The sequence below is a fragment of the Heteronotia binoei genome, chromosome 7 (genome assembly GCF_032191835.1).
Source record: "Heteronotia binoei isolate CCM8104 ecotype False Entrance Well chromosome 7, APGP_CSIRO_Hbin_v1, whole genome shotgun sequence".
NCBI lineage: Eukaryota > Metazoa > Chordata > Lepidosauria > Squamata > Gekkonidae > Heteronotia > Heteronotia binoei.
The window spans coordinates 105,958-119,958 of record NC_083229.1 but is presented as its reverse complement, the minus strand read 5'-3'; the positions used below and the strand labels follow the sequence as shown (position 1 = coordinate 119,958).

The 14,001-nt window shown below is 51.7% G+C and overlaps 1 protein-coding gene across 1 annotated transcript in view; it reads left to right on the top strand.

The window, feature by feature from the left end:
- The window catches only part of FAM83H (family with sequence similarity 83 member H), a 48,356-nt gene extending 34,996 nt beyond the window's left edge, over positions 1 to 13,360 (top strand). The window contains exons 3-5 of the mRNA XM_060243114.1: positions 6,035 to 6,199; positions 6,658 to 6,782; positions 8,938 to 13,360. Of these exons, the coding sequence (XP_060099097.1) occupies positions 6,035 to 6,199; positions 6,658 to 6,782; positions 8,938 to 11,569 (2,922 nt within the window). The 3' untranslated portion in view covers positions 11,570 to 13,360. The remainder of the gene's footprint in view (positions 1 to 6,034; positions 6,200 to 6,657; positions 6,783 to 8,937) is intronic.
- The last annotated feature ends 641 nt before the right edge of the window (positions 13,361 to 14,001 follow it).

The following is a 14,001-nucleotide window of genomic DNA, read 5'->3' as shown; positions in this document are numbered from 1 at the left end:
GGCCATTTCACACAAGAAAATCCCTCTAAGTTTTTTACAAGTTTCTGGCAAGTGACAGGACAGCTAAATGAGGAAGAAACTGGGGTGCTTGGGTGGGAGGGGCATGCTTAGGTCAGGAGGACATTTCCCATGATGGACGCAGAATCCTTCGAGGCAGGTCTGGGCAGAGGGAGACAGGGTGAGGATGGGGGAGACTTGTCTTAGCAGTAGTATGTGTGAAAAGGATCTAGGGGTCTTAGTGCAGGGATGGCCAACAGTAGCTCTCCAGATGTTTTTTTGCCTTCAACCCCCATCAGCCCCAGCCATTGGCCATGCTGGCTGGGGCTGATGGGAGTTGTAGGCAAAAAACATCTGGAGAGCTACCGTTGGCCACCCCTGTCTTAGTGGATCATACACTGAACATGAGTCAACAGTGCGATGTGGTGGCTAAAAAGGCAAATGCAATTATGGGCTGTATTAACAAAAGTATAGTGTCCAGATCATATGATGTGATGGTATCGCTTTGCTCTGCTCTGGTAGGACCTCACCTGGAGTATTGTGTTCAGTTTTGGGCATCACATTTTAAGAAAGATATAGACAAACCCACAGGGGATTGTAACTACATTCACATAGAGAATATATTCTTCCTGTTTCTACCCATAATGTCAGAAATTAGTGCTCTTATTTTTAAATGCTCTTATCTTATTTTTATAGCCAACCCTTCTATGCATAGATCAACTAATAGTGGTGGAGTGGTGCCTCACTCCACAAAATAACTGAAATTGCAAAGAAAAATGTCCTAAAAAGAAAATCACATGATTAAAAGCCTCCAAAGAAGGAGAGCCCACCACCTCCCAAGGAAGCCTTTTTGGCATCTAAAAAGAAAAAGGCTGCAGGTATCTGTTCTTGTTTTGCCAAATTAATTAAACTGATCAGTCTTAGAACATTACTTTCCATTTACCAACTTGTTAAAAAAAAAAACATGTTTGACCCTCACTGTAATTATTTAACACCTTCTTTAAATGACACAAGAGCCCCCTAGCACAGTGTTAAAGCTGCAGTACTAAGCTCTGCTCACAACTAGGGATGTGCAAATAAAAAAAATTCGGAATTACACGGATTCGGAAGTATACGGGGGGAAAAAATTCGGAATCCCGTATACTACTGAATACCGTATTCGGAATAGCCGCATATACGGTAGATGCGCAGCTATTTCCGAATATACGGCCCTATTATATCCTATGGGCCATTGAAATCAATGGCAAATAGGGTATATTTGAAGCAGCCTGGAAGGGAGGGGGTTTGAGGGAGAGCCCCCAAATTTGCAGGGGACTCTCCCCTACAAACCCCCCAAGTCCCAAAAAGATTGGGCCAGGGGATCCCATTCCAGGGGCACCCAAAGAGGGTGCCCCAATTCCACCATTATAGGGCATAATTAGAGGCTACTGGGGGGCAGGGGGTTTGAGGGAGAGCCCCAAAAACTGCAGGGAACCCGCAGGGGACTCTCCCCTACAAAACCCCCAAGTCCCAGAAAGATTGGGCCAGGGGGTCCTTGTCTTTGGGCTCCCCAAAAGGACCATTGCCAACAATGATGGGGAAAGCCCAATTAGCCACTTCCTCCACTACAATTGCTGTGGGGAAAGTGTCTCTGGCCAGAGAGGGGTTTGAGGGAGAGGCCCCAAAACTGCAGGGCAGCTTCAGGGGACTCCCCAGCATGCAACCCCCCTGGCCCAAAAAGACTGCACCCATCTGTGGGCACCCCAAAAGGAACACTGCTCCCAATGGTGAGAAAAAAACAATTAGAGCCACTTCCTCACTGTAATTGTCATGGGAAAAGTGGCTCTGGGGAGCAGGGGGTTTTGAGGAGAGCCCCCCAAACCCAATAATTGCTAGTATGTTACAGCAATGTAATGTTATAAACATCTGTTGCCATAATCTACTGGTTCCTCTGAATTCCAAGATTTTACTTTTTTAAAAAAGCTTATAGCTATTTTTTGTGGTGAAGATATTTAATTTTAATATTATTTACTTCACGTATAGCCTGCCTTTCTCATTCAGACTCCAGGTAAAATACACTTTTAAAAAAATCAACACAATTTGATCAGATAGCAAGTAGGGGTGTGCAAAAAATAAAATACAGAAATAATCGGATTCGGAAATATACGGGGCCAAAATATTTGGAATACAGTATATTTCCGAATACTGGTAATGGGAATAGCCGTATATAAGGGAGATATACAGCTATTTCCGAATATATGGCCCCATTATACCCTATGGGCTATTGAAGTTTGCAGGGGACCTGCAAGGGACTCTCCCCTACGAACCCCTCAAGTCCCAAAAAAGGTTGGGCCAGGGGTTCCCATTCCAGGAGCACCCAAAGAGGGTGCCCCTATCCCACCATTATACCCTATGGGCCATTGAAATCAATGGCAACATAGGGTATATTGGAAGCCACCTGGAGGGAAGGGGGTTTGTGGGAGAGTCCCCAAATTTTCAGGGGACCTGCAGGGGACTCTCCTGACTCAAGTCCGAAAAAGATTGGGCCAGGGGGTGTCTGTCTTTGGGCTCCCCAAAAGACCCATTGCCACCAATGCTGGGGAAAGCCCAATTAGCCACTTCCTCTACTATAATTGCTGTGGAGAAAGTGGCTTTGGCCAGAGGGGGGGTTGAGGGAGAGGCCCCAAAACTGCAGGGCAGCTTCAGGGGACTCCCCTGCATGCAACCGCCCTGCCCCCAAAAGACTGCACCCATCTGTGGGCACCCCAAAAGGAACACTGTTCTCTATGGTAAGAAAAACCAATTAGAGCCACTTCCCCCACTGTAATTGTCGTGGGGAAAGTGGCTCTGGGGAGCAGGGGGTTTTGAGGAGAGCCCCCCAAACTTCTGTGCAGCTTCAGGGCACTGTCCCACACAAAACCCACAAGGGAAAAAGAAATTGGACCTGGGGTCCAATTCCTGGGGCACCAAAGCCAAACCTAACTTCACACCAGATAATCTCTATAGGACCCAAATGCACTACATCCCTCTATCTACTCTATGAACCCTGCAGGCCTGGAACCAATATAAACCCAGTTGCCAACATCACCGCCACAGAAAACACAATCTGTTCAAGGGCAGCAAACCCAGATGCCAGCTCTCCAGCCCTGCCCCAAACAACACGGGGAGAGCTGGCCAAGCACAACAACCATGCTGGCTCTGGGTCTCTCACCCAGGTGCCAGCTTCCCTGCCACAGAACACACAATCTACAGATGCCAGCTCTCCAGCCCTGCCCCAAACAACATGGGGAGAGCTGGCCAAGCACAACAAGCCTGCTGGTTCTGGGTCTCTCACCCAGGTGCCAGCTTCCCTGCCACAGAACACACAATCTACAGATGCCAGCTCTCCAGCCATGCCCCAAACAACATGGGGAGAGCTGGCCAAGCACAACAAGTCTTCTGGTTCTGGGTCTCTCACCCAGGTGCCTGCTTCCCCCCTCCAAAACCAGAACCAGGAAAAGGGACAACAGGAGAAGGCCAAGAAACTCAACTGTTTAAAAAGTGGCCTTTTAATGAAAATTAGGCCAAACAGCACCCCCCCCCCCAAGAACCAGAAGAGAAAAGGAACAACAGCAGCACAACACAGCAGCAACAAATCAAACACAGAATCCTTTTTAAACAGTAAAAAAATTAACTTTTAACAATACAGGAACTTTACCAACCCCTCCCCCCCCCCAAAGAAAAACCTTTCTAACCCCAAAAAATCCAAGCCACCCAAATCAGGAAAAGTAAAAGGACACTGCACTTTTAAAAGTCCTCTCACTAAAGTAAGATATGGGCAAATTGGCAAACCTCCACCCCAGGCCCCCTCCCCAAGCTGAAACCCCTAACCCCCTAACCCCAAATAAGCTGCCCACCACCACCACCCAAATCTGGATAAGTAAAGAGACTCTGAGTCTTAAAAAGTCCTTTTACCAACTAAAATAAAAACAAGAACCCCAAGACTGTCTTACCTTGTCTTCTCTACTCCAGGGAAGTCTGGTAAGGCTGAGAGAGAGCAGCAGCAGCTGAGACCAAGGGCCAGCCAGCAGCAGAGCACAATCTCTCACACCAACACAGCAGCACTGCTCTGTGATTGGCCAGACAAAAGAACAACATTGTTGCTGATGGCTGGAGGATCAGCTACACAAAAGCCTTTCAAAGCATGCATTTGCAATGCATTTTGCAAATGCATGCTTTGGATTGGCTGCTGGGGCTCCTCGTCCCCCTCCCCCCACTCCCTGATCTCAGGGAGGCTATGGGAGAGGCGGGAAAAGGCTACCAAAGGTGGGAAAGGAGGCAAGCAGCTCCCTTGAGGCTGCAGAAGCCCCTTTCCCGCCTTTTGCATTGAATTCCATATACTTCCGAATATATATACGGAAGTATACGGGGAGCCGTACTCAGCTCCCGCATAATGGGCCCCAATTGGAATCGGCTGCAGGCAGTTCTGTATACAGCCGAATCAGTGGTGATTCGGCAGCTGATTCGGTTCGGCCGAACCGAATGCACACCCCTAGCTCTTACTTGTACACAATAAGTAACTACAAACAAATTCTAGCTTTGGGACTTTTTTGACAAATGTCACAAAGGCAAAAAGAGTATCCCAAACCCGGTATTCATAACGATCCACCACAGAGATTAACAGGCTCCCTTCCTCTCCCTCCTGCTTCTCTGCACCACAGTCCTAGCCATGGGCTTGGAAGGGGGAGGAGAAATCCCGCCCCCCGCAGGCCAAGGGATCAGGTCCCTTCTGAGCCCTGAGTGCCTCCACCACTCCCTGAGTTGCTGGCTGTCTCCCTCCCTTGGGCCTGAGTGCCTCCACCACTCCCTGAGTTACTGGCTGTCTCCCTCCCTCGGGTCGTTAGCAGAGGCTCCTCCTTGGTGGGGCCTGGTTGCTGCCCAAGCTTTGGTGCAGGGAGGGGAGGGGAGGAGCCCCAGTGAGGCCAGAAGGGGCAAGCCCTGTGCCATTGGGGAGTGGGCGTGGGAAGGCTGGCTCTGCGCCTGACTGCAGATCTGTTCTTGAGCACCTTTGAGTTATAGAGGGTCAGTTTGCTTATGTTATGAAGAGCCAGTTTGGTGTAGTGGTTAAGTGTGCGGACTCTTATCTAGGAGAACCGGGTTTGATTCCCCACTCCTCCACTTGCACCTGCTGGCATGGCCTTGGGTCAGCCATAGCTCTGGCAGAGGTTGTCCTTGAAAGGGCAGCTGCTGGGAGAGCCCTCTCAGCCCCACCCACCTCACAGGGTGTCTGTTGTGGGGGAGGAAGGTAAAGGAGATTGTGAGCCGCTCTGAGACTCTTCGGAGTGGAGGGCGGGATATAAATCCAATCTCTTCATCTACCTCACAGGGTGTCTGTTGTGGGGGAGGAAGGTAAAGGAGATTGTGAGCTGCTCTGAGACTCTTCGGAGTGGAGGGCGGGATATAAATCCAATATCTTCTTCTTCTTCTTATCTACTCATTTCTGTTGATTTTTCTGCACCTGTGAGCACAGTATTATGCATGTAGACCAAATTATTTTGTAACCTAAGTGTTGTTTCACCACCAACCTTCTTTATTTCCTTGTAATATTAGCAGATTTAGAAAGGTTTGGATATAGACTTGGTGGTGGTGGTTGCTTAGTGGGATTCTCTTTCTGCATTGCAGCTGAGAGCAGCAGGGAGGTGTAGGGAGGACGGCCTTTTGGGAAAGTGTTAGGGGGCATCATGAGAGTGAGAAGTGTTGCAGCTGGTCCAGCGGATGGGTCTGGAATCTGCCTCTGCTGGAAGCCTTGCAAGAACATTGGTATAGCACTTGCCTTCCAAGGGAGCCGGAGGCACCTCCCAAGGCACCATCCCGCACCGTCAACAGAAGGCTGGCCATGGCTACCCAGCAAAGAGGGGCCCCTCCCTCCCTCCCTCCTTCTGCAGCAGTGGGGCTGAGGGTCAGCTCGCTGGCCCCTCGGCTGAGGGAGGATCTCCCAAGGAGGGCTGGCCTAGGGATGAAAAGGCAGAGACTTTCCGTGCATCTGGAATGTTCTCTTGGCATTGACGTTTTTTCTCAGGTTGTTGCAATAGTGATGGATATTTTCACGGATGTGGACCTGCTGAGTGAGGTGCTGGATGCGGCCGCACGCAGAGTGCCTGTCTATATCCTGCTGGACGAGATGAATGCCAAGCTCTTCCTCGACATGGCTGCCAAGTGCAGAGTGAACCTGAACTATGTGGAGGTGAGTGAGTGCAGAGTGGAGCGGGGCTGGAAAGGCCTCAAGAGACGGGCCAATAAGGCTGCTCCCCATTGGAGTCTCCTGCTTTCGGCTGGCCTTGTGTATCCCCAGACTAGCAGGAGCAACCTCCCATTATTGAAGCTAAGAGGGGGGGGATGGGAACATTTCATAATAAAATGAGACTGTAATGGAAGTGCTAACTTGGCCTTCACTTCTCCAGTAAAGAGTGTGTCAGGCCAGACTGGAGAAAGGCTGGTCTTTTCACTATCAAACTGGGCATGAAATCCGGGGCGGGGGATGAGGCGCCTCGGTTGCCTTGCATGCATGCGCAGGAAGAATCAGCCAGTGCTGATTTTCCTGGGAGTAGAAACCAAGCAGAAACCAAGAGGGCCCGAGAGCCCAAGGCCAGTGGAAGAGGAAGGGCTTCTTCATTGCCTGAGCAGCTCTCTGTTACTTTGCAGTTCCTGCGGGTGCGAACAGTCTCTGGCCCCACATACTACTGCCGCACGGGGATGTCGCTCAAGGGGCACGTGAAGGAGAAGTTCTTGCTGGTGGACTGCATGGTGGTGCTGAGTGGCAGTTACAGGTGAGGCAGGAGGGAGAGAACACTGGAGGGGCAGCAGGCAGAGGTGAAGGGACCCACCTGGGCAGCTGTGAAGCAGGAGAGAAGCAGGAATTCCAGAGGGGGGCTCAGAGGGAATGTGAGCATGGCACCTGCAGAACACCTGCCCCAGGGCTCAGGCAATGCCTACCTGCCCATCCTCTTGCAGTGAGTCAGTGGATGTCGCTTGGGCTCCTCCTGTGAAAATCCCATCAAACTAATTATGTCCAAGTTACAGCCTTCAGACTGGTAGGGGCAGGGCCATGGTGGCTCAGTGGCAGAGCCTCCGCTTGGCACGCGGAAGGTTCTAGGTTTAATCCCCGACATCTCCAGTTAAAAGGACCAGGCAGGAGGTGATGGGAAAGAGTCCTTGACCTGAGACCCTGGCTCAGTGGCAGAGCCTCTGCTTGGCACATGGAAGGTCCCAGGTTCAATCCCCTGCATCTCCAGTTAAGAGGACCGGGTGGGCTGTGGCTCAGTGGCAGAGCCTCCGCTTGGCATGTAGAAGGTCCCAGGTTAAATCTCCCACATTTCCAGTTAAGAGGACCAGGTGGGCTGTGACTCAATGGCAGAGCCTCTGCTTGGCATGCGGAAGGTCCTAGGTTCAATCCCCCACATCTCCATTTAAGAAGACCATGTGGGCTGTGGCTCAGTGGCAGAGCCTCCGCTTGGCCTGTAGAAGGTCCCAGGTTCAATCCCCCACATCTCCAGTTAAGAAGACCATGTGGGCTGTGCCTCAGTGGCAGAGCCTCTGCTTGGCATGTAGAAGGTCCCAGGTTTAATCTCCCACATTTCCAGTTAAGAGGACCAGGTGGGCTGTGGCTCAGTGGCAGAGCCTCTGCTTGGCACATGGAAGGTCCCTGGTTCAATCCCCCGCATCTCCAGTTAAAAGTACCAGGCAGGAGGTGATGGGAAGGTCCTTGACCTGAGACCCTGGCTCAGTGGCAGAGCCTCTGCTTGGCACACGGAAGGTCCCTGGTTCAATCCCCCGCATCTCCAGTTAAAAGTACCAGGCAGGAGGTGATGGGAAGGTCCTTGACCTGAGACCCTGGCTCAGTGGCAGAGCCTCTGCTTGGCACATGGAAGGTCCCAGGTTCAATCCCCCGCATCTCCAGTTAAGAGGACCAGGCAGGAGGTGATGGGAAGGTCCTTGACCTGAGACCGTGACTCAGTGGCAGACCCTCTGCTTGGCACGCAGAAGGTCCCTGGTTCAATCCCCCACATCTCCAGTTAAGAGCACCAGGCAGGAGGTGATGGGAAGGTCCTTGACCTGAGACAGTGGCTCAGTGGCAGAGCCTCTGCTTGGCACATGGAAGTTCCCAGGTTCAATCCCCCGCATCTCCAGTTAAAAGGGCCAGGTGGGCTGTGGCTCAGTGGCAGAGCCTCTGGTTGGCACGCAGAAGGTCCCAGTTTCAATCCCCCGCATCTTCATTTATGAGTTCCAGGTAGGCTGTGGCTCAGTGGCAGAGCCTCTGCTTGGCAAGCGGAAGGTCCCAGGTTCAATCCCCCACATCTCCATTTATGAGGGCCAGGTAGGCTGTGGCTCGGTGGCAGAGCCTCTGCTTGGCACGCAGAAGGTCCCAGGTTCAATCCCCCGCATCTCCAGTTAAGAGGGCCAGGTGGGTGTGGCTCAGTGGCAGAGCCTCCGCTTGGCACGCGGAAGGTCCAGCAGCATCTCCAGGTAAGAGCCAGGCAGTGGGTGATGAGAAAGGCCTTTCTCTGCCTGAGTCCTTGGAGACCCACTGCCAGTCAGAGCAGACACCAGACAGTAGTGACTTTGCTGGACTGATTGTGCAGGGGAGTGTTGTCTGATGTAGTGCAAGTTCTGCTTCACAAGTGTGTTCATGTGTGAAGGTACCCCAGTGCTTGAGCGCAGGGCTGGCCTAGACTGTCTGGCCCCCTAGGGAAGGCTAACCACTGGCGCCCCCCTTCCCGCACTGATGATGTCATGTCTCGTGGGGGTCTCGTTTGCCTAGCGGCAGGGCCAGCTCTGCTTAGGCGGCTGCCTGGATGGCGGACTCCCACAAGGACCCTAAGAGTGGCGGCCAGGAAGAGGCTCACGTGCAGCATGGGAGGAAGTGCTTCCACACTCTGCAATAACTCCACATTCTCTGATTTGCTCCCCCCTTCTTTTCTGCAGCTTTATGTGGTCGTTTGAGAAGATCCACCGGAGCATTGCCCACATTTTCCAGGGAGAGCTGGTCGCCAGCTTTGACGAGGAGTTCCGCATTCTGTTTGCACAGTCAGACCCTTTGGTTCCTCCTGCCAACGTCTTGATGAAGACAGAGGGCCTCATGGCACCCTTTGGCTTGACCCCTTTTGGCCACAACATGTCCTTGTTCCCCAAGAAGCCCCCCCACCTGCTGTTTCCTAGAGAAGACAACCTTTTCTCACCATTTATGGACAGAGTTGATCCAGATCGATATTTCTTGTCCTCTTTCAGAAGAGATGACTTGCTGCGTCACACCTTGGAGGGTTCTGCCATGAGGATGTATTCCAAAAAGATTGAATTGGAAAATGCCCAAATGGATCCTGTCCGGGGCTTTCTCCGTTCCAAGCAATTGGAGTTGGATTCATTTAAAAGGCATAGCTTTGCAGAGGGAACCTTTGAGAACTTTTCTGCTTCAAAGCAGTATTCCAGGCAGATGTTCATGAATAATTTGGATGACTTTAAAATCCAATCAAGTCATTTTCAGAAGGACCAGTTTTATCAGTACCAATTTGAACACCCCCATGGTGCAAACAGGCCTCAGGGACTCTTTGAAAGAATCCGGGGGGGCAGGTCAGGGTTTGGTGAACTAGAGGATTACACAGAATCTCTGAGGCACCCAGAACTGGAATCCAACTTCCCCCAGGAAAACTTCCCCATGCGCCTGGATTATGTGCCTTCTAATTCTTCCAAGGAAGTGAGACATGGCTCTGACCAAGTGAATCCAGCGGGAAATGGCCTTCTAGGGCTACCGCCTCTAAAACGGCAAAACATGGGGCAGAAGTTCATGTGCCAGACCTCCCCAACACAGAAGCAGAGCCTGGAACAGAGGCTGTTTCTGCATGACCAAGACCAGGATGCTGATCAAGACAAGAAATCCCAGGAGAACAGAGCAGGTTTACGCAACTGGAGAATATCCTCATATCTGAGCGGGTACCAGACTGAATCCGGAGAAGAAGGACTCTGTAATGTGCCAGTGGAGACGGAGCCCTTCAGTGAAGCGCTTGGTCTTGCAGAGCCTCTCCCCAGGTTCCCCAGTGACCTCACCTCCTTCAAGCCCTCCCTGCCACTTTCCAGTGTCAAAGAGACGGCTGGGGCTGACAAAGCAGGCGAGGAGTCCTCTGTCCTGAAGCAGGAGCCGTTCAGGAGCAGGATAAATCCCTTGATCCAGAGAAGCTCACGGCTCAGATCTTCCCTTATTTTCAGTGCTGCCAAGCTAGACCAGCAGAATGTGTCTGCTGAGAAAGTTCAGATGATCCAGAAAGAGCAGACATCCACGGAGACTACAAAAGACAATGAAACAGTCAAGACTTCCACGGCCTCTAAAGTAGCTGAGCTGCTGGAGAAGTACAAGGCTGCCAGCAAAGACTCTGAGAGTACTACAGTCAGTCACACTAAGGCCATGTCCACATTTCTCCAGGAGGAATCCCAGAATGCAGAGAAGAAATGTACCAAATCAGTGCAGTATAAGATTTTGGAGAGCAGGGTGTTGGACTCAAAAGAATCCTTGAGTTATAAGCTGCACACAGAGTCAGATGCACCATTTGGAGTGTGCCCTGCAGCCAGCCAACTCACGGATGCCATAAGCAAGGACACCATAGCACAGATTAGCAGTAAAATGGACAAGTTGTCATCTCGATTTTATCCTGTAGACAACAAACCCGGTCTTCCAGAGAAGGAGAGCCTCATCTTTGTGGGAGAAACTCAGAAACTTAATCTTCCAGAAAGAAAAGAGAAACCATCACTCAAAGGAGAGGCACAGAATCCAGCCAGTACAGAAGTGACAAAAACAGCAGAAGCACAGACCAGTGCAACAGCAACACTTGAAGGCTCCCCAAAGAACCAGGACTCTGACAGCTCCATCAGTAAGCCAGAGGAAGAATGTTGCAAGCAAGAGCAGAGCCCAAGAGAGTTTTTTAGGAAAGGGTCACTAAGGCTAAAGCAGTTGTTAAACCCCAAAGGTGAGAAGAAGTCAGAAGAAGAAACTATCACTGAGAGCTGGAAGCCAGACAAACAAAGCATGAGCCTCAAGCGAACCTCCAAGGCTGATCTGCAAGAAATCAGGGAGGAGGAGAAGTCTCCAAAGCTGACTTCACCACCTGTCTTCAAAGGGAATCCACCTCGGTTTCCGTCATCTACTGCCAACGTTCTCTACAGTAGCAACCTCCGTGATGACACAAAGGTAATTTTGGAGCAAATTTCTGCCAACAGTCAGAAGAACCGAGCAGAATTGGCTAGGCAGCTTCCAATTGCTTGCAACCCTGAGCTGTCCAAGTCCACAACCAGCCTGGACAACCGAGGTGAAGAGAAAAGCACAGGGATCAGCCGGTCAGAAAGCTTCGGCAGTCACAAGAGGATGCTTCAGAGAGAACCTTCCGAGGACAGAGATTCTCTTCTGAAGAGGATGGAGAGCATGCGCAAAGAAAAGCGAGTCTACAGCCGATTCGAGGTCTTCTGCAAGAAGGACGAGCAAGGTGAAGAGGAATGTGACCCGGATGCCAAAGACAAGAAGATGGGGAAGTTCATGCCCAAACTTCTGGGCACATTCAAAACCAAAAAATGACTCTAGACATTGTTGCCTGTTTCCACCTACCTGGGGATGAAATGCTGCTGCTGGACAACTGTATTGACCCACCCATCCTAGTGCTGATGAACGGGGTTGGGCGAGACGAGGGGCTGGGTGGCAGAGGAAGTGCCTGTCACTTAAAAGTTGACCCAAAGGTCATACTGTGCAAGAAGATGCACGGCTTCCAATCCCCCCCCCCAAAAAAAACCCCTTCATCTTGCTTGGGAAAACCCCACAAAAAGGAGTCCCCACAAAACCCCCCCAACAACCACCACAAAAAGGAGTCCCATAAGCACCTTTCTTTGACAATAGGTGAACTCTTAACTCCCAGCTAATCTGCCAGGCCTGTGAGCTTCACTGACCTTTTTATAGAGAAAGAGGCTGCCTCCCCCTTCTCAGGGGACGGCTCAGGAAAAGGGTCTCTTCAGAGCATGAGCCTCTCCTTATTCCTCGCGGTAGCAGAGGCTGCCTTGACTCGCACGGACTCACCCTGTAAACTCCAAGAGTGCTCTTTCCCTTGGGTATTTCCCTCATTGGGTGGGTGAGTGAAGGGCAGCAGGGCGGTGGGGTGGAGGGCCTGTCTGAGGAGAGCAGGATGCAGCGCAGAGCAGAGGGCAGAAGGTGGACACCTGGCAGTGGAGCACCCAGTAGACCTGAGCAGATGTGGCTTCCTGGCAGCACTGGAGGGAAGGAAGCTCAGTGGATAGGAGAAGAGCCTTGCTCACCATGTGGAGCATGAAGAATTGGGAGGCAGTGGGGGTGGGGCAGCTGTATGGAAGCAGGAGCACTTTCAGGCCTCCTCCTTCTCACCAAGTGGCCGCTTACCGCACTTAGGGACTCAGGCTGAATTGCTCTTGGCAACCCTTCCATAGAGGCTGGGATCAACTGTACCGGATGCTCCCCACAAGGAAGAAAGAGTGTAGAGCACGGCCTTCCCTCCTGGTTCAGGAGGAAGGGGGAGGGGTGGAGGGGGTAGTAAAAGATTCCTTCCTTTGGTCCTTCCTGGAAGACCCTAGAGGAGTGTGAAGAAAGGGGGGAGCGCCAAGCTTGGGAAAGCAACCCCCCTTCTCTCCCCCCACCAATGACCTTTACAGAGGAGCTCTTCCCCTCCCCTTGTGGCCATTGCCTTGTCTTGAATGAAGCCAGTGGCAGTGCCTCCGTTTGTGTGGGACTGGGGGAAGGGTCCATTCAGCCTCTTGCACAAGGGAGAAGATGAAGCAATGTGAAGGGGAGGGAGTGTGTGTGTGTGAGTGTGAGGGGAAAATAAAGTCCAGGAAATACAGACCTCTGTGTGTGGGTTGCCTGAGGCACAAAATCTCTCTCTCTCTCTCTCTGGAGTGGGGGTGGGGCAGTGGCTCTGCCTCCACCAGTGCCCAACAGGGTCTTCGTGTGGACCCTCCTGCAGGGCAGCAGATCCACTAGGCCCACCCCTGCCACCAGAGCCCCGGAGAGGGAGAGAGATTCTGGCAACCCACACGCAGAGGCCTGTATTTCCTGGACTTTATTTCCCCCCACCTTCCCTCAGGAACACGGAGCAGAGCTGTGGGCAGCGTCTCCAGGCAGCAGCCCCAGCAGAAGCCTGCGGGGACCACCCCAAGTTGTGATGCGAGCAGCAGCAGCAGCAGCAGGACCTGCCTCTTTGGCCTGCTCTGATCAGCTGGCCCCGTGGAGCCGTAAGCAGCAAGGAGAGCACTGGATCACCAGAGGCAGCACAGGTCTGTCATGGCACAACTGGGAACGTTTGGCAGAAAGAGAAAGAAATAAACCTGTAAATACATAAACCAAAAACCTCTCCTGCCTCATTGGGGGGGCACTCAAAACGTCGCAAATCAGGATCCTCACATCACCACCTCTTCATATTAGCTAGTCTTATGCACAGGAGTGCGTTTCATTTCTTTCATTTTTGTTATTCTAGGGATGGGTGTGAACCAGCTCACAAACTAAAGTTCGTTGTGAATTTTGGCTGGCTCACAGTTCACAATGTGATGTTAACAAACTGAAGAGCTTCCACAAATTTTAAGGCAGTTTGTGGTCATTTATGAAGAGCAGAAGGCAGGGGGTTAGATGACTCCCTGCTGCTCAGCTGTTTGGTTTAAATCAGGGGTGTCAAACATGTGACCCAGGGGCCAAATCAGGCTCCAGAGGGCTCCTATCAGCCCCCCGAGCAACTGGCTCTTGTCTGCTTCCTTCTCCCTCTTTCTTGCTTCCTTCTGCATGACAGCTTGCTGTGCCAGGTTTGCTAAATACCACAGGAGCTACAGAGCAAAGTCTCTGTTTCTCCATTGGCTGAGGCTCCTCCCTTAGTGAGGAAGGGGAAGAGGGATAGTTTGCTTTGCCAGGCTCTCTAAATTGGCAGCAGAGCTACTAAACCAAGCCTCTCTTCTTTCTGTTGGCTGAGGCTCCCACCCCACACAAACCAGTCCCCTGGG